At 39.8% G+C, this 19,559-nt stretch overlaps 1 protein-coding gene across 10 annotated transcripts in view; it reads right to left on the reverse strand.

Moving 5' to 3' along the window:
* Window positions 1-14,334: 14,334 nt before the first annotated feature.
* Window positions 14,335-19,559, reverse strand: part of mrtfab (myocardin related transcription factor Ab) — a 43,501-nt gene continuing 38,276 nt past the window's right edge. For 8 of the 10 annotated variants that reach the window (XM_058621163.1, XM_058621157.1, XM_058621156.1 and 5 more), the window contains 6 exons: window positions 19,270-19,476; window positions 19,090-19,182; window positions 18,254-18,394; window positions 18,017-18,109; window positions 17,452-17,512; window positions 14,335-16,991 (listed from right to left, as the gene is read on the reverse strand). In XM_058621163.1, the coding sequence (XP_058477146.1) occupies window positions 16,414-16,991; window positions 17,452-17,512; window positions 18,017-18,109; window positions 18,254-18,394; window positions 19,090-19,182; window positions 19,270-19,476 (1,173 nt within the window). In that variant the 3' untranslated portion in view covers window positions 14,335-16,413. The remainder of the gene's footprint in view (window positions 16,992-17,451; window positions 17,513-18,016; window positions 18,110-18,253; window positions 18,395-19,089; window positions 19,183-19,269; window positions 19,477-19,559) is intronic. The other 2 variants (XM_058621162.1, XM_058621161.1) reach the window with 1 other exon arrangement.

Consider the following 19,559-nt stretch of genomic DNA (forward strand, 5'->3'; position numbering starts at 1 on the left):
GTCTTTTCTTGGGGTTTTATGACACAATACTTAACTTATTATGACTTTTTTGGAAAAAAACACCTAACACTAACACCAAAACTAATAAAAACTAAAACTAAAACTAATCAAAACTAGCTATCTAGATAGCTAGTTTAGATATAGCTACTCACTATCCAAAACTGTTATAACCTTGGTGTGGAGTATGCATATCTTTGTCAGGACCAAAACTTTTTAGGACATTTTAACAACTTTAATAGACTTTTTAAAGGTTGAAGATAGATTTAGGGTTAAGATAAGATATACATATGTATATATATATATATATGTGTATATATATATGTTAACATGTTTTCATGATTAAAAACCTCCTAATCGCTGCAAACGAGCCGATCAAAATATCTCCTCACTGACGCTCTCGTCAGCCGCGCTGTTTCAGACCAAACAGTTGCTGTGATTGGCCAGCCAACGAGAGCTTTCCTACTGTCCTGTGATTGGCCAGGTACCTGGAAGTGACGTAATAGATAGGCCAGCTCTCAGATACACAGCTCCCCCTCTGGCACGGTGGATGCTCTGCATCTCAGCAGCTACAACGAGACTAGTTCTTCTTCTTCTTCTGCGGTTGAATGTACGCAACCGGATGTGGCCGGACTAGTGCCCGCACCGGGAGGCGCTACGGTGGTGAGGATTTCTGATGACTGATGATTTCTGAAAGTTATCTCTTAACTTTCTTTCACAGATATGAATCATATTTGCTTCACAAGTAAATTAAAACATTAAAAACATAGGTTTTTTAAAACAAAATACAGTGTCACCACTGCATCTGAAGAAAAAGTATGTTTCACAGCTGCCTGTTAATGAACAAAAATCCTGTTTAATCCCAGGTTTTTAGTTTAAACCTGGGATATAACCCCCCCCCCCCCCAAAAAAAGAAAGAAATCTCCTGTGTCCCACACGACCCAGTCTTTGGCAAACACTGATCCAAACAATTGATTTAAAGGGAGAGCGTATAGTAAAAGATAATGTACACTGTCATACTTTTCAAAGTTTCAATCGACATCAAATTAAGGAAGTGTCGATCCGCTTCGCAGAGCCCAGGAAAACAATACAACACTATTTTCTCAGCAGTGGCTGAACTGTTTGTTCTGAAACTTTAGGGTTTCATAAACGAGGTAATGACGCAGATACACACACAAACGCAGCGTTAATTGGAGCTTCCGGTCTATGTCACCTTTAAACTATTTTTATTTTTTTATTTAATTTTCCACCACCATTGTTTGTCTACTTCACTCAGCTGCCTCTTTACTGTAACTTTAAAAAACAATAAACATTATTCTTGGTCACGTTTGTCTGACGTTGGGCATCAGAGATAAAAAAACACTGTAGGATACCGAGCAGCCCTGGTGGAAGTTTGCACTCTCTGTGTTTTATCTTTAAAATTAAAGAGCAGCAGCTACATACAGATGCACGAGGGCCAAGTTCCCTGCCTAATAAATCCACTTTAACAATGTTAGTATTCTAACGGACTCATGTTGATAAAGCTTTCCCTGTGCAAGGGTCTTTTAATGAATACCAATTACATATGTTAATTCAGCCAGTGCTTTATCTGTATTTATATGGTCACACACGCACACGAGTCTGTGTGTGTGCGTGTGTGTGATTTGTTCAGATCTCATTACACAAAATTCTAATATAAAGAGTTCGTACTCCAGAGAGCAGGAAAGGGTAATTACAAATTAAAAATCACCTTTCAGAGGCTGTGGGTTTGGGCTCTGTGTGTGTGTGTGTGTGTGTGTGTGTGTGTGTGTGTGTGTGTGTTGTGCACATGCGTGTTACTGTACACGTCAATAAAACATGCATCCAGAAACAAACAAAGCACTTATAATAACATGGAAGCAGGCAAAGGCCAGAGTGGGACAAAATAAATGATTATAGAAGCTGAAGTTCACTTATATTTCAGCACATGTCATTTTTCTCTCCAATTAAGACTCAGGAACAAGAGATTTGAGGAATTTAAACATAAAACAGGGAAAAGTAGATTTTTTTTTAATGCTGCTATTGTTGTCGTTGCAATGAGAGCAGAGAAGTTAAAGGTTTAAACACAGAGTTTAACTCGCTGCTCCTGATATTAAACAGGTCTATCTCTTTAGTTTCATGGATTATAGAAACTAGTCACAAAGTGTGTGTGTATATATATATATATATATATGAAGAGTTATTAAAGTCCATAAGTCCATTAGGTGCATGATCATGTTCACGTTTCAATTAGAAAAGCAAAGACAAAGAGAGCAGTAGAGCCCCCAGAGGGTCTGACTGAGCACAGAACTACAACCCACATCATCCCTGACCAACACACACACAAACACACACATACACACATCATTAACTCCACAATAAACCTGAGTGAAACTTCTCCCTCCTCTTCCTCAAGACAAAGCTTTAACAGACTTTCAAACATGGGAAACTCACGCGTTTGTAAAGCGTTCACTGCACGCACCAAAGTCCATAGAGAAAACTAGCGATTTTACGTCATGGCACACAGGAGTTGTTAATCGACTATTTCCTCAACCTGCAAATTGTGTATGAACGTGTGTATTTTGTCACATTAGTGTAAGGAATGATTTGATCGGGTTTACGTAAGTGACAAAAACGTACCAAACGTGGCAGCAGTAGAGCAACAGCTCCTGTGTCCCTGTGAGCTAAAAACGATGATTTTCTCTATGGACTTTGGTGCAGGAGAGTGAACTGTTTACAAACTTTAATCTCAGGCGAGAAAAAAAATATGGCAAACATATTCCAAAGATATTATCAAGCACAACCCTGAACTATCCCTTTAAGAGACTGAAGCCTGTCTGGAAAATACAAAAAATGCAAAGGTTACAAAAGTAGGAAATACATCATCTCAGTTTGGATGATGAAGACACAAGGAAGGCCAAGAGTGCAACAGTATTGTCTCCAATTAGGCTACTGTGTGTGTGTTTAAGACCTTGTCAGGACCAGTAGTCCTGAACAAAACCTGGTTCTAATGAGGCAGAACCTCATTTCTGTTAAGTTGTGGGTTAAGATTTGAATTGTGGTTATGGTTAAGGTTAGGGTTAGGCATTAACTAGTTATGGTTACGTTAGAGATGAAGCTTAGTTAAGACTATGTCCTAAGAAGAACAGGACACACAAACCTGTGTGTGTGTGTGTGTGTGTGTGTGTGTGTGTGTGTGTGCTCGGTCCCCTCTGGACCTCCCTGTCAGTGATGACCTTTACCAAATCAAAGGAGATGCAAATATCCAGCTTCATTTGGGCCCATTACAACTGCACACACACACACACACACACACACACACAGAAGTGAATGAGCTCAGAGTGGACATCCAGTGAGAATAGCTGTCTGTCTTCCTGCCTGCCTTTGATTAGCAATTTGAAGGGGCTCGGCCTCGGCCCCCGTCTCTCCTCAACAGATATAAATCAGTGGTGACGCTGCATCGTCCATTTACCTCCATCATTTCTACAGAGAATTGTAACCCCCCCACACACACACAGTCTTTGTGTCTCTGCTCTCACTTTGCCTCCATACATTTGAGTACAAAGTGCTAAATTTAGAAAATCTAAATCGTGATTTGTATTTATGCTAAATTAATCAAATACATGCAACACAGCAAGGTAATAAAAGTCATATACAGAGAGCAGTTTACAATTGACAGCCACTTTAATAGGTACACCAGACACCTACTAAAGTGGTTTGATGCCCTTCATCTGAAAACAAGCACTGCTTGGACCTGACTGGGGGAGCGTTTGTGTGTATACAGTGGCAGCACAGAGGTGGGCGGGGACAAGAAATATTTGTCCTGTCAAACAGTTTAACAAACTGGTTTTTAGAGTGTAATCTGTGTTTCACTGAAATCACTGAAGTGATCTCCAAACGTGTCAGCCGTCGTCAGATTGATGAAGATAAATCGCTGATAATCCTGTCGTATTTCCCTCACTAAAACATCACAGTAGTTTCATATAAATAATCTGAATCTGAAGTTTCTCCTGCGGTGGAAAAATACACCATCACCGTCTGCCCTTCTGCTGTGATTGTGTCACAGTGATGTGAGGGGAAGGAAGTGTTGACACCTTGACCTTTCACAGCTACAGGTGAAAAAAACACCCAAAAGTCTCAGGCTGAGCAGAAATCGATGTCTCGACTTCATTAATGGATTTTATGTCTCGGGTTGTTACGTGTTTTTTTTTCCTCTGCGGACATTAAAGATTAAACTCGTTGTTGATGCATGTGGTGAAACAGGAAAGCAGGAAAGACAGGAGCAGCTCTGGCTGTGTTCAGATTACTGAATAATTTGACTTTATTCCAAATTTGTATTATTTTATTTGATCTAATCTTACCTTATCTGATCTTTGTTTATCTAACCTTATCTGATTTAATCTCATTTTAGATGATCTTATTTTATTCTATCTAATCTTGCCTTATCTTAAATCATCTAATTTGATCCGATTTTATCTTATCTTAAATCATCATAGTTTATCTAATCTTATCAGTTTATTTGATCTAATCCTAATTTATCTAAATTTATCTTAGATCATTTTAGCTCATCTTATTTTATTTCATCTAATTTTACCTTATTTTAAATCATCTTATTTGATCTAATCTTACCTTATCTTAAGTGATCTTATTTTATCCGATCTTATTCTAGCTCAGCTCATTTTATTTTATTTAGTCTTAACTTATCTTAAATCATCTTATTTTATCTAATCTTACAGTGTCAGTGTTGCTGACTCATGCTGCTGCTGCTTCAGGGTCACGAACCGTCAAATCTGATTTTTAACGAGTCTGATTTTAATCAGATTTGAACAATTTGAGCTTGTAATCTGAACGTAGCTAACGTCGTCCTCAGTGGACTCAGTGTCTCCCTGGAAGGAGCTCAGTCTCCTCCTGACACATCAGTCTTCCCCGCAGACGCTGTCACAGTCGTACTAACTCCCCGTTTTTCGTGAAACATTAGCAATGCTAAGCAGCAGCAGCAGCAGCAGGTGAGTGGCAGTGGCACTAGTTGATTTTAATAGGGGAGCAGCTATTTTGGTAAATCCTCCAGCTCCTTCTTCCTCCTCTGGAGTTAATCACACCCAGCGATGCATCACAACACAGCCGCTCCACTCACTTTAGCAGTCAGGAGGGGGAAACTGCATTAATGCAGTTTGATAAGACAAATATCAGGAATTTACCCTCTAATTACACCTTTGTTTCACCCTGTTTAACTAACCTGCTCTTTTAGAACACGTTTAATCATTTAAATCTCATATAAAAGTAGAGAACTACACTCATATGTACCAACATTTGCACAGAATTACAAAAATGTTACACACAGGAAACACCAGCGTGCAAATATTCAGACTTTTTTTTGAATACATTTATGCAGGAAAGAGGGGTTTTTAAAAGTTGTAATGAGTAGTGAAGTGACGTGAAGTGTCCTGTGTGGGTATATAACGGTGTGACAGTGAGTGACGGCATGCACGTCTGCCTGGTGGTTTTTGGGGAAAGTTTTCGCTTGTTTTTAACAGGTAGGAAGTTGTAACAGGGTGTTGAATATTGTGGGATTAACACATGAAGAACCAGCTCAATCTCACTGGAAACATGGCTGCCAGCAGGAAATTATGATAGCAACTTGATAAAAGGCTCACCTGCCATCTGCCAGACGTGTTTTCGGCTTTATCTCATCATTAGACATCCTTTTTTTTTGGCTGTAAACTAAAGTTTGTCAACTGCTCAATCTCCATAGAGAAAATCAGTGATTTGACTTCACGTGGACACAGGAGCTGCTGGTCGACTGCTGCTTAATCTGAACAAAGGCTTTCAAACACCAAAGTCATTAAGGAGGGTACTGTATGTGAGATCAAGGATGTAAGGGTGTGAAAGGGTTTGATAAAAGATGTCAAGCCTCCTGTTTATAACAAAGGTAAGCAGAGTTTAGGTTGTCATCTAATCACTTTAACGCCTCACTGTCTCAAGGGGAATGCGTGTGAACTTTATTTGTCACGTGGGACACAATATGGTTCTGATGTAGAATACGCGGTTATTTTCTTTCATTTTATTTTTATTCAAGAAGTTAAAGTAATGAGAAGAAAAGTGGTAAAATACCAGTGTTAAGCATTATTTCCTTGGTTTTCAACAACTAACATAGCATTTATTTGTTTATTTATTTATTCACTATCTGCACCTTATCGTTTATATATATATTTAAAAATAAACCGGACCTCTGGTCACCTTTTTTATTCACTCTTGTCAAATGTATGTTAAGTTATGTTGATGTCTACGTTTCATGTACAGCGTGTGTTTGAAAAACCGGAGTCGAATTCCTTGTATGTGTTACATACTTGGCCAATAAAGCTGATTCTGATTCTGATTGGTTTTAGTAATAAATAAATATGAATGGAAGTGAACAACATTTATTTTCTTCCAAAGCAAAACAAGTTCTCATCAAGGGATTAAAGCGCTATGTATTTTCATTCGTTTTTCACTGTGTGTTACATGAAACCTTACACACGTAAAGGTGTTTTTTCAACAACTTACACATTGTTGATTCTAGTAATGGTTTGAATGGAGGTAAATTGCAAGTATTTTCTCACAATGTTAAACATGTCCTCAAAAAGGATTTAAAACATTATTAAACACAATACTGGTCGATGTAGACTGAATCTTCAAGAAGCTATTCTAATTTTTTGCTCGTTAATTTTGTTGCTGCGGTTATTTTCTTCAATGGGGGTTTGACACGAAGTTGTTCCAACTTTCTCTGAAGTTGCTGCAGATCCTTCTCGTCTTTGAAAAAGAGTCCTGCATCCATTGTCTGAGGCTTGGGGAAAATGACTATATACTCCTGTGTAATACAAAAGCATAAAAGTTAAAATGTGTAACCAAATCCCTATTTAAACCAACATTTTTAGATACAGAATACTGACCGTGTTTCGCAGGATTTTTGGCTGGAGATTCTCTCAGTTTTTTGGCCGGAGAATGTTTTACCGATGATGGTCCCGGTATTTCATCAAACAAATGTCTCTCTACTAATAAACAAAACAAAACAAAGTCATCATTTGTCAGGTCTTAATTTAGATTGGAAAATAAATCATTACGTGGGTCAGGACAATATGCATGTAATACAAAATGTATACTCAGCATTACCTAAGAAGCGGGGTCTCTTAAATGAACCGTATTCAGAGTTATACGTTTCCATGGGCATCAATGCTGTTTTAAAACACAGTAAGAAAACAAATCAGATAAAATAGGAGATATAACAACGTTTTTAAAATAAAAAGGACAAAAAAAGTTTGGTTGAAAACTCACCAGCAACAAGAGCCATTTTCATAGAATGTAGATGTAGCAGCAATCTGTAGGTTCTCCACGAATGTGTTGGCGAGATACTGAAAATGCTTGTTTATATAGGAAATCCCCACACCTCTTACCACGTGTTGTCACCCATGGGGGAGTAACCCTCTTTTTTGTAAAGGAAATAAATGTTTAACACCTCTTTTTACCCTTATCCTATTCCCGCATACGAACATCCTTGTTAGGAAATAACTTTATTCATTGATTTCCTGTGATTTTTTTTTAGATGACACAAATTTAAAAACAGACTAAGAAACTAATGACAAGACAGTGCTTTAACCACTTGTTGAGAACTCGTTTCTCCTTGTGAGAAAACAAAATGTTATTCTGATCATTACTAAGACCAACGCTATGTTAGTTGTTGAAAACCAAGGAAGCATGGTAAAACAATTTTACCACTTTTCTTCAAATTACTTATAAAAATATTATTAAAAATTAAAGAATTAAAGAATATAACTGCAGCAAGAAAATAAACTAACAAAAAATTAGAGTAGCCTCTTGAAGATTCAGTCCACATAAACCAATATTGTGTTTAACACTGAGAGAAGGAAAGGAGTGGGGAAAACAATGTTTGAACTCCTTTTTGAGGACATGTGTAACATTGTGAGAAAACACAGTTCACCTCCATTCAAACCATTACTAGCATCAACAATGTTTTTGTTGTTGAAAACAAGAAAGTAAAGGTAAGATAAATGTCATTTTACCACTGTTCTTATCATTGCTTTAACGTCTTGAATAAAATTAAAGAAAATAACCGTGTATTCTACCTCAAACCATATTGTGTCCCACGTGACAAATAAAGTTCCCATACCTTGCCCTGAGACAGTGAGGCGTTAAAGCCCTCTTTGTTATAGACAGGGTATTTGACACCTTTTATCAGCCATTTACATTACTAAGACCAACGCTATGTTAGTTGTTGAAAACCAAGGAAGCTTTTCTTTGCATTACTTTAACTTCTGGAATAAACATAAAATTAAAGAAAATAACCGGAGCAACAAAATAAACTAACAAAAAATTAGAGTAGCCTCTTGAAGATTCAGTCTACATCAAAACAATATTGTGTTTAACACTGAGAGAAGGAAAGAAGTGGGGAAAACAATGTTTGAACTCCTTTTTGAGGACATTTTTAACATTGTGAGAAAATAAACGCAGTTTACCTTCATTTAAACCATTACTAGCATCAACAGAGTGGCGGATCTAGAACATTCTACATGGGGGGGCAAAGCAGTGGCAAGAGGTCTTGGCAGGGTGGCATGTATGAATCCCCAAATGTAAATGGATTTAACAGAATAAACACAAAAATACTTATTTATCCTATTTATTGTTTTATCATGAACAACAGGAACAAGCCCAGTGTTTAAACTAAACAACACTGTGCATCTCTTCAAAGAGGACCCTCCCTGTCATCTTCATCCGACTACCTCTGTCCCACTTTCTGAATCTGCAGCAGCCTCCTCCTCTTCATCCATCACATACTCATCTCCTTCTGTGGCCTTCAGCCGCTCTGACCCTCCTGGTCTCTCCAGTTGACTACCTTCTCCTTCATTTCCCTCCTTCTCTTCCTGCTTTGCACATTTCTCACTAAAAGACCTTTCAATATAACATCCCCACTTGTTGCTTTCCCTTTCATTGTTCTGCTCTCTCCAGTCAAGATGTGAGAAGCTCTGGTTGTCCTTGTATCACTACACTGTAGGGCCATGAAGCTAATAAGTATCAGAACATATTTATTACACACACACAAACAACAGTTATGTTTAGACTACTTAATGCTATTGTATTTGTTATTTTCCCAGTTAGACAGTAAAGGATGTCACCTGGTTTAGGTTGTGTGCAGCCTCATTGCTGTGATATGTGACATTTAAGTGGTTTTATAGTATAGAAATGTGTAGTTTGTTGTGACGTAAAGAAACGGAGACCCTCTGTAAACGTCATGGACAGGTTTTAATATATTGTATGAAGCTGTTCTTGTCTTTACTAAAATCAAAACTAATCAAATGCTCGTACAAATCACGAGCGAGCGATTTCACATTTGGCTAATTAATGCACGCGCTGTTATTGCTAATGCTGAACCGCCGTTAGCATAGATTACGTTCATTATAAATGTAACTTTAAGTTAAATTAGTGTGTTTAAACTTCACCTGGGGAAACTGACTTCACCTACAGATGCTCGGGGGGGCGCTCAGTCGCTCCACTCTTAGCCGGGATGTAGGGCAGAGCCACCGCAGCCGACTCGCTGTGTGTGAGCCACACTATGAACGGCGCACTGCACGTTTGATGCAGGGCCGTAGCTGCGGGGGTCAGGGCAAGTGGGTCAGGGGCCTGAGATTATATTTACAATTATTCACTTTCGTTCAATTTATTGTTGGTTTCAATGCTTTAAAAAGCTTGTGGACATAGTGGCGGATCTTTTTACAAGTACATTTTTAAGAACACAAAAGTTAAGTGGGCCCCTGTAGCTCCACCCCTGCATCAACAATGTTGTTGTTGAAGACAAGGAAGTAAGGTAACATAAATGACATTTTACCACTTTATCATTGCTTTAACTTCTTGAATAAAATTTACATAAATAACTGCGTATTCTACATCAAACCATATTGTGTCCCACGTGACAAATAAAGTTCCCATACCTTGACCTGAGACAGTGAGGCGTTAAAGGGATTAGATGACAACTTAAACTCTGCTCCTCTTTGTTATAGACAGGGTATTTGACACCTTTTATCATCCATTTACATTACTAAGACCAACGCTATGTTAGTTGTTGAAAACCAATAAAGCTTTTCTTCGCATTACTTTAACTTTTTGAATAAAAATAAAATTAAAGAAAATAACCGCAGCAACAAAATAAACTAGCAAAAAATTAGAGTAGCCTCTTGAAGATTCAGTCTACATCAACCAATATTGTGTTTAACACTGAGAGAAGGAAAGAAGTGGGGAAAACAATGTTTTAACTCCTTTTTGAGGACAGGTTTAACATTGTGAGAAAATAAATGCAGTTTCATCAACAATGCGTTAGTTAAAAAAACAAGAGTAAAAAACTAATGAAAATACATAGTGCTTTAATTCCTTGATGAGAACTTGTTTTGCTTTGTCAGAAAATAAATGCCGTTTACTTCCATGAAGATCATTACTAAGACCTATGCTATGTTAGTTGTTGAAAACCAAGGAAGTATTGCTAATCACAGGAATTTTACCACTTTTATTCTCATTGCTTTAACTTCTTAAATAAAAATAAAATGAAAGAATATAACTGCGTATTCTACATCAGAACCATATTGTGTCCCACGTGACAAATAAAGTTCCCATGCATTCCCCTGAGACAGTGAGGTGTTGAAGAGATTAGATAACAACCTAAACTTTGCTTACCTTTGTTATAAACAGGAGGCTTGACATCTTTTATCAAACCATTTCACACCCTTACATCCTTGATCTCACATACCCCCCCCCCCCCCCCCCCGTAATGAACCCTCACCAAGTGCATGTTTATGTCACTTCCGTGCCCATTTTCAAAGAGACCCCCCCTTTCCTGCCACAAATGGCTCATGCACATCACACACGTCGCAAACCAAACCGGTCGTAAAACCTGCATGCGCGAAAAAAGTGTATATTCTATTCTATTCTATATCTATCTATCTATCTATCTATTGATCTATCTATCTATCTAACTTTAAAATTAAGCTTCAGTTAAGGTTAAGTTAAGCCACTTCAATTAAGTTCACCTCAGTTCAGGTCAGTTAATTTATATTAAGGTAAGTTACGTTTAGTTCAGTTCAATTCAGTCAGTTAAGTTCACTTTAATTAAGTTTAGATCAGTCAGTTAAGTTAAAGTAAGTTAAGTTAGGTCAAGTTTAGGTCAGTCAGTTAAGTTAGATTAAGTTAGGTTAAGTTCATTTTAGTTACGTTTAGGTTAGTCAGTTAAGTTAAATGAAGTTTAGTTAGGTTAAGTTCACACTAGTTAAGTTAGGTTCAGTTAAGTTCAGTCAACCGCAGTCAAGTTAAGCTTAGTTCTATTGAGTAGATAAGTTCAGTTCATTTTCATTCCAGTGATTGAGTTCAGTTCACTTAAGATGACTTTATGTAAGTTAAGCTCAGTTCAGTTAAGTTAATGAGCTAAAAGATGCTGAAACCGATTAGAAATGATGTGAAGTGAACAGTGGAGTAATAATTGATAATAATAATAATCAATATTGATGAGTGCAGGTTGAAGTCAAATAAAAACTGCAGTTAATGTAATTCTATATTGTTATTAAGTGAGACTCAAACAGTGATTCCTGCTTCTCCTTTGACCCTCCGTGTCATTTTTAAGCACACAGTCTTGTGTCTTCCAAACAAACGTGTAAAACGAAACACTCCTGCTCTGCTCTTCTCTCCTCCTCCTCCTCCCTCTCCGTCTCTCTCTCCTTCCGTCTGTGCAAATGTCAGCCTTCACATCCTCTGCTATCAAAGACGCCGCAGCCGCAGCAGGATCCACCCCAACGCTGACTGCTCCTCTCACATCACACATCACACAACTTCACCCCAAAACAGCAGAGACAGAAGCATGGAGACACAAAAGAGAGACTTCAGAGTTGAAACACACACACACACACACACACACGCGTGTGGAGTGGTTTGATAAAAAGGGAACAACACGCACAAACACACAGGATTAAACATGTTGTTTAGTGCCAAAGACAAAGTGAGGAGTCAAAGCTGCTCCTGCTGCTCATTTAATTTATGCTTTTTAGTTTATGTTTCCCAAACTTTTTTTTTTATAAAGACTCATTTTTTTTAAAAGATGACAAACTAACCCCACCCAGTTACGCCATAAATCACGTATTTGCATTAGATTTCCATTTTTACTGCCGTGCGTGAGAAGGATAAACCGAGACTTTTCTTAGAGATGTAAATGACGTTCAATGATGAACAACTTTTATTTCATAAATCTAAAGTGAATTATTATTTGGTGACCAAAACAAATAGACCTGACCTGGTCTCCTGTCTCAGTCTTTAAAGGAGCATGACAAAAAGTTTGCAAATCAAAATTACAGCAGACGTGGACCCTTAACTCAACTTAACTTAACTTTTTTTGTTGTTGAATGAAACTGCAGGTTTGACCAAAACATACTTCAACTTTCTCTTGACACAGAACTGGGAATGTTTCTCTTGTATTCTATGGATATAGAGCCTTTCCACAAACAAACATACTGATCCCAATTTCTCTGCATTTTTAAGATACCACTTACTACAATAGTCGGATTTTTCGGGGGCTAACTCAAGAGTTCCATTTATTTATAATGGGGGAAAACAGTTGCTGACTCAGCATAAGCAGGGCAGCCAAAGGTTATGTGGAAGAGAATTGGGCTTGTAGCCAGACGGTTGCCAGTTTGAATCCCTACCTCGTCAAGGGCTGGGGTGACCCTGAGCTAAATCTCTTCTCTGTGGTGACCCCCAAAGAAAGACAAGACAAAAGAAGAAAAAAACAATACATATAACAATGATAATAATAATTATAATAATAATGATAATTTCCTTATGCCACAAACCTACATTCAAATCCTTTACTTTTTGACTTCTGCTGCTCACAGAGACACAAATACTAACAAAAAGCATAAACACTTGATATTTGTGACTTGTGATTTTCACAGTGGCAGTTTGTTGGCCCTTTTATGTCATTCTCGTGACATTTTTGTACTTTTTTTTGTTTTGTTTTTTTGTTTATGCGTGTAATTAAACATGATGTGCGACTGCTGGCTGCACAGTGGAGAGCTGCTGTCAGTGCGGCCCTTTGGAGCTCGCTGTAGTTAATTAGTGGCACGGCCTCAGGACTTTTATCTGCTCTGTGTATGGGGGAGAGAGAGAGAGAGAGAGAGAGAGAGAGATGGTAGTGATGCTACACTGGGGAGCTGCTGTGACCTGTATGTTCTTGTATGTATACCCTTGTGGGGACCACTTTGAATTTCAAAACCTTGAAAGTGAGGACATTTTATGCCGGTCCTCACATTCACACCATAAAACAGCTGAGGTTAAAATCAGGTTTATGTTAAGGTTAAGGAAAAGGGCTAAGGAACGAAATGTGTTTGCACGCATATTTTTGTGAGGACTAAAAAAATGTTAAAGGAGGACATGTTGGTTCCGTGTCACACCTATTTGAGGGTAAAGACCTGGTTTTAGGTTAGGTTTATGTCACGATTTAGTTACAGTCCCGAGTGTCCTCACTCAGACAGCTGTACAAGATAGTGTGTGTGTGGGTGAAGTGACTCTATTGAAATTGCAAGAGCACAGTGAGCCGGTTGCATGTTTGCGTGACTAGCATCAAATATCTGTGCATTGGATTCAGAGTGTGTGTGTGTGTGTGTGTGTGTGTGTGAAAGCTACCCACAGCTCATCAGGGTCTTTGAGAGCTGATTGGCTCCAGCTGAGTGAGGCTTGAAAGACTTTGTGAGGCTGGGGTGGTCCGAGGGTCAGTTTGATGTTGCACATGTCAGAGAGAGGAGAAGAAGGCGAAGAGGTCACTTCTGCCACCACTGTCGAACGCAAACACTCTCATAGTCAACACTTACCCTGTAATTGGGATCCACTCAGGCTCCTGTAGATTTTCAAAAGAGACTCTCACCACAGATGATTCTCTGCCTGTTGAATTGTGCCAGAGCTTTCTTTTTTTTTCAAAATTACCAGATAACAAATAACATACATGTTTGTTCCTTGTTGATATATGTTGCCTACATTACCCAGAATGCAACCTGAAACATCACTAAAAGTAAAATCTGGAAACATCCACCACACTTACTGATGTCCTAGATGGCTTCAACATGATGGGTGGAGACGGCAGATTTAGTTACAATGGCTCCCTCTAGTGGAATCTTCCTTCTGTTTCCATCAGGATGGAGCAGGCTGCAATAAAGTTGATGAAAAATGAATAAGCACCAATAAAACAGACAAAAAAAGAAGATATATTTAATTTATGATGCTGTGACTGTGAGAGGGAAGAAAAACAAAAGACTTCATCTCAGAGTTTTTATAATATTTTTATTTATTTTTTTTAAACTTTTCTTTCTTTAAAAAAATGACGAAGTCCAAGTATTTTGGAAGCCTCGCCCTGACCCCCATGTTCCCCCGGCTGGCCAGATCGACTCTAAAGCAACCAGAAAAGAAAAATAGTCATATGGACAATTGATAATATACACCCCATATACAGCAATACATAATGTTACCAATAATACACTACCTCCAATGAGGCTTCAATTCAAACTGTTGCCACTGATATGGTTCATTTGAACAGCAACTGTCAACCAATGACGGTTGGTTTTTTTCTTCTTTTTTTTTTTTGACTAGTGTGGGCAGGGTTATAGTTACAGTGGTGAGGTGACATCACCACCACTTCATCGGCTCAGCTGAGCAACACAACAAACAACAGTGTTGACTCAGCCTCGCCGCTAACAGTGCTAATATTCGGCTTTTCTTTTTGACCCAAACACCCCCCCTTTAAACCAATCAGATTCAGCATAAGTGCAAAGTTTTTCGGAGGCACTGACACATGCTTCGCCATCTCCAGGAGCACAGGTGAACGCCACCAGCACGCCCTTGTAAGCTCGTACCTGTCAAACCGCTTTCCAAGGGTTGAAATGATGTTAATACAATGATCTGCTGGTTTCCCTTTAAAGGAGCCAATTGTAAGTTTGGCAACTGCTACGTAGCCCAACATTAGCATTAGCAGAAATGTTGCTTAGCATCAAACTTCGCTGCTACACTGCTGTCTACAACAGTAGAAAAGCAAACTAGCCTCCATTTCTACCAATAATAAGTTAGCATGCTAAATAGCTAGTTAGCCTCAGTTGTCCTCCCTGTCTGCTACATTAGAACCTCTTTTCTCAAAGCCCTGGGGAAAACTACTAAGAAAACACATGTATTGCTAACGTTGCAAAACAGCAAAACTAGCATATAGCTCCTTTAACCTGGATATAAATGCAGGTCAGGACACATGAGGATTTTAGAGTGTGCTGTTGGTTCCCTTTTAAGGAGCTAATTATTAGATGGCCAAAGCTATGTAGCCAAACGTTAGCATTGGCAAACATGTTGCTTAGCAACTAACTTTACTACTACACTGCCAATAGTGTCCTCTAACAGTGGAAAACAAACCATTTCCATCACTGCTTAGTGATGTTAGCTAGCCACAACCCTGCTGGCCCAGTGAAGTCAATGTAGCATCCTCTTGAAGAAGCTTGGCTCCAACAGCGTATTAACACTGTTTTTCTTTAAGGGCTTGGCAAAACTGCTAAGTAAACACCATTAATACTAATGCTGGTAGCATTGCAATAGCAAAACTAACAAATAGCTCCTTTAACCTGGTTATAACTCAGGTCAAGACACATGAGGATTTTACAGTGTGCTGTTCCCTTTGAAGGAGCCAATTATAAGGTTAGCTACTGTACCATAGCCAAACCTTAAAATTAGCAGAAATGGTGCCCGGTAATGAACTTCCCTCCTACACCATCAACGGCCGTCTCCATCAGTAGAGAGCAAACTAGCCTCTAATACCATCACTACATGCTAACCAGCTAGCCCTGGCCTAGCCTTCCCATTTTGTCCCATTCTGATGATAAGACACGGTGGTGTCCTCACTGGCCTGAAGAAGTAGCACTGCCCCAAAAGCATATTAACACCTCTTTCCTTCTTAGTCTTAGCAAAACTGCTAAATAAACACCTGTAATGCTAACATTGGCTGTGTAGTAATAACAAAACTAGCTTGTAACTCCTTTAACCTGGTTATAATACAGGTTAGAGCACATGAGGATTTTTACAGTGTGCTGTATGAATCTCCACATAATTCAAATTCAGAGAATCCACTTCAGTCCCACCAGTTCAGGTCCTCATCATGATCATGATTTTCCTCATTTCACCTCATCCCGCATACAGTAACAGCCAGTGAAAGACAGGGCGAAGTGTGAAAATGTGTGTGTGCATGTGTTTGCATGTGCCAGTGACCCCTGCAGTGGTGGAGACAGCATAGAGAAGTTTTCAGTATGTGCATAAAATAAAGACAGAGCCTGTACACAGTGTGAGCAAGTGTGAGTCCATCTGTGAGCGAAGCTACAAACATGACTCCCAGTGGAGCTGCAGGTCCGTGCTGTCCAGAAAATCAGCTGAGAAGACACTTGGGGGAGTGTGCGGCACCAGTGGAGCCAGACTAGTCCCACCGTCTCCTTCACTGCCTCCTCCCACACCTCCTCTCCCCACGCCACTGCCTGAGCTCCCTCCGCTTCCCACCATGGAGATATCCAGCCAGTCCATGCTGTCCAATGTGGGGTCGCCAAAGTCCAACCCTGTAGAATGAGGGGAGAAGCCCAGGTCGGATGTGTCCATGGGGGAGGAAGAGTGGTCCAGGATGCTGGGCGTACTCAGCATTTGGCTGTGGAGGTCGTCGATGAGCGTCAGGGCGCCGTCAGGCTCCACACCCAGCAGGGGGCTGCCCGTAGTGCTCTCCAGGAAGTCCTCCAGGCGTCCACTGCCTGTGCAGGGTTCTACCATTGAGGGCTGAGGGGAAATGATGGGTTGTGTCTGGGTGGGAGGGGACAGGCGGAGGGGAGATGGGGGAGAAGATGGGGAGGGTGGTTCTGAGTGGAGATGGGCGAGGGAAGGGTCAGGGTTGGCCTTGAAGCTGGGGATTTCTGCAGGAGGAGAGAGAAAGAATATCTTATGAGTGCTGGAGATGGATTCATTACTTATGCTTTCTTCAGACTGCCAGAAACATCAGATTTTTCTGATGGGTCAGCAAACAAAATAATCTGTCTGTGAAGGTTCTCAGTCATGGACTACTAAATTCTGACGTTCTCAGAAGTGACAAGGTGTTTTTAAATGTGATTCAGATCCGATTTCTACAGATATGTCTCAGTGTGAACTCTCTGGCTGCCGCATTTCACTTCGACGGTGGAGTGAGTTCTGCACCACAAATTGACAGGAAGATTGTTTAGAGAAATGACGTGCCTCCATTTTGCCTGCCAACCTTTCTGAAAGCCACGTCTTAAACGTGGCTACACAAACGTTATCAAACATGTTGGTTATGTCTGGACAACACAAATCCAATTAGATGCCTGAAAAGATCAGATTTAAGAGACAACTCTGATTTACCTCCGCTCTTCAGCAGGATGTCGAAGAGGTCGTCCATCTGCTGACTGTTCATGCCGTTCTCCTGCAAACACAGAGGAACTTCTTTTACTACACAAACACACAACAGTGCACTAAAACACACTCATCAACACAGACATACAATTTAGTTTTTAAGGCCCATTTTGTTCCTAGTTTGTCATTTTCTTATGTCATTGGATGCATGTAGAAGACATGTTATCACAGCATTCACCATTTGTTTCACTGTGATTTTTTTTAATGACACAAACATGTCCAAACTTCTCAACATCATAAAGCAAAAACGGTTCAGTGAAATTATGTAGTCCTGTTTTAAGAAGAGAAATACACCAGTTTTTTGTTGCTGTGCTCATTTGCTGATACATAAGTTAATTAGTTCTGTGTCTTTCTTTCCTTCTCCTCAAAAGTGTGATGTAAAAACCCAAATCATGGATAATATCGAGGATAAAGTTTGAGTGTGAAGAAATAAGATGTAATAAAGAGGAAAAGTAAGAAAAAAGAACAACAGCGAAGAAGGGATGGAGAGACAAAGTCGTGCTAGAAGACATACTTTGGAGCGTTTGGTAGGAAGGGAGGTGTGGAGTTTGGGAGAGGGAGGTGTGAAGAGTGTGTGCCGGTCATAAGGTGGACACACCTCCTCTCTCTGCCAGGATGGAGGGATGAAGCGATGGTATGGAAAAAAAGAGAGGGGGGGAAAAGGGAGAAGAAGTTAATGAAGTCGTACGCTTAGCAGCGGCATTGGCGTGGCGACAGAGAAGGCGGGGCTCAGAGGAGAGGATGGCGTTACCTTGAGAGAGGACAGAAGTTGGCTTTGGCTCTCGCTCTCCAACACGTCGTCGAAGAACGGCTGCAGGATGGGAGGAGCTGTGACTGGTGGGCTGGGCTGCTGGACGCCATTAATGTCAAGGTGAAGCCCCGCCTTCTGTTCCTGTGTAAAGAGAAGAAGACATATTCAGACTTGGACAAGTGCAGAGAAGATTTGTGGAAAATTCAATTGTGATGCTTTTTTTCATGTTTCACCAGTCAGCAGTGTGTTTGACTAAACCAGGTTAGTGGCGACACCTTGTGGCAGAGAGATGTTATTGTTAGGAAGATGCAGACAGTCCTGCTACAGTTCTTCAATGTTACTTTATACAAAATATACATACATCAAAATGTAGTGCCTGGAACTGGATAGGTAATTAAAAACTTAATGCTAAAAACTAAATTAAAATCCATTTTTTATAATGAGTAATTTGGAGTATACAAAGCGGTGCAGTTCTGTTTGTTATATAATTACATTTTCATTCACAAATGTTGTGAAGGGTGCCAAAACAAAGGTTCCAAAAAATCTAATTGTTCACACCCCTCTGCTAAGTAACCTAACACAGTGATCGATACAGAATTGTCACTTTCTGGCAACAAAGGAATGGAATAGGGAAAAAACATAAAAGAGAGAAGATTCGAGGCCGTCAGTGTGTGAACTGTGTCGTGTTCTTCTTTGCTGTATTCATTTGTGGGCAACAGTGTGCTGTGGAAATGCAGACGAGGTCAGGGTTTACTATTCCAAACCAAACTGTGGCGAGCTGAACTGGACTTGGTGGAAAAACAGCTTTACTCCGAGTGATATATTCTAGATTGTACCTTTTTGCTTGTCTGGCTCACAGGCTCGGCTTTGGCCTGCTCTTTTGATTGGCTCTCAGCGCTGGGGAGTTTACTTGGAGTCGACTGCAATCTCTGAAAACAGAGACGATAAAAGGTATTTATTAAACTTCATGGTAAATCAACTCAGTCCATCACAAAAAAGAAAAAAATCCACCGTACCTGCAGTGTGATGCGTCCGTTGGGTTTGGCCAATGAGGACACTCCATTCTGCCCGTCTGTCGTGTGATTGGTGAGAGCGATCAGGTAATGGTTGCCGTTGCTGTCGGTGACCAGCGTGGGTGTGCCGTTGGCCTTCAGGAGGTCTAATGAAATGGCCTGAGTGTGGATCTGAGTGCTGTTTTGTTGGTTGACCAAGACTGGCGTCACCTGGAAACATCATTTTTAATATAATTACAATTCTTAATTGCGTTATTACACCACAAAATTATAACATGTAGTTAGTGTTAGCT

Source organism: Solea solea, chromosome 21 (genome assembly GCF_958295425.1).
Source record: "Solea solea chromosome 21, fSolSol10.1, whole genome shotgun sequence".
NCBI classification, from domain to species: Eukaryota; Metazoa; Chordata; class Actinopteri; order Pleuronectiformes; family Soleidae; genus Solea; species Solea solea.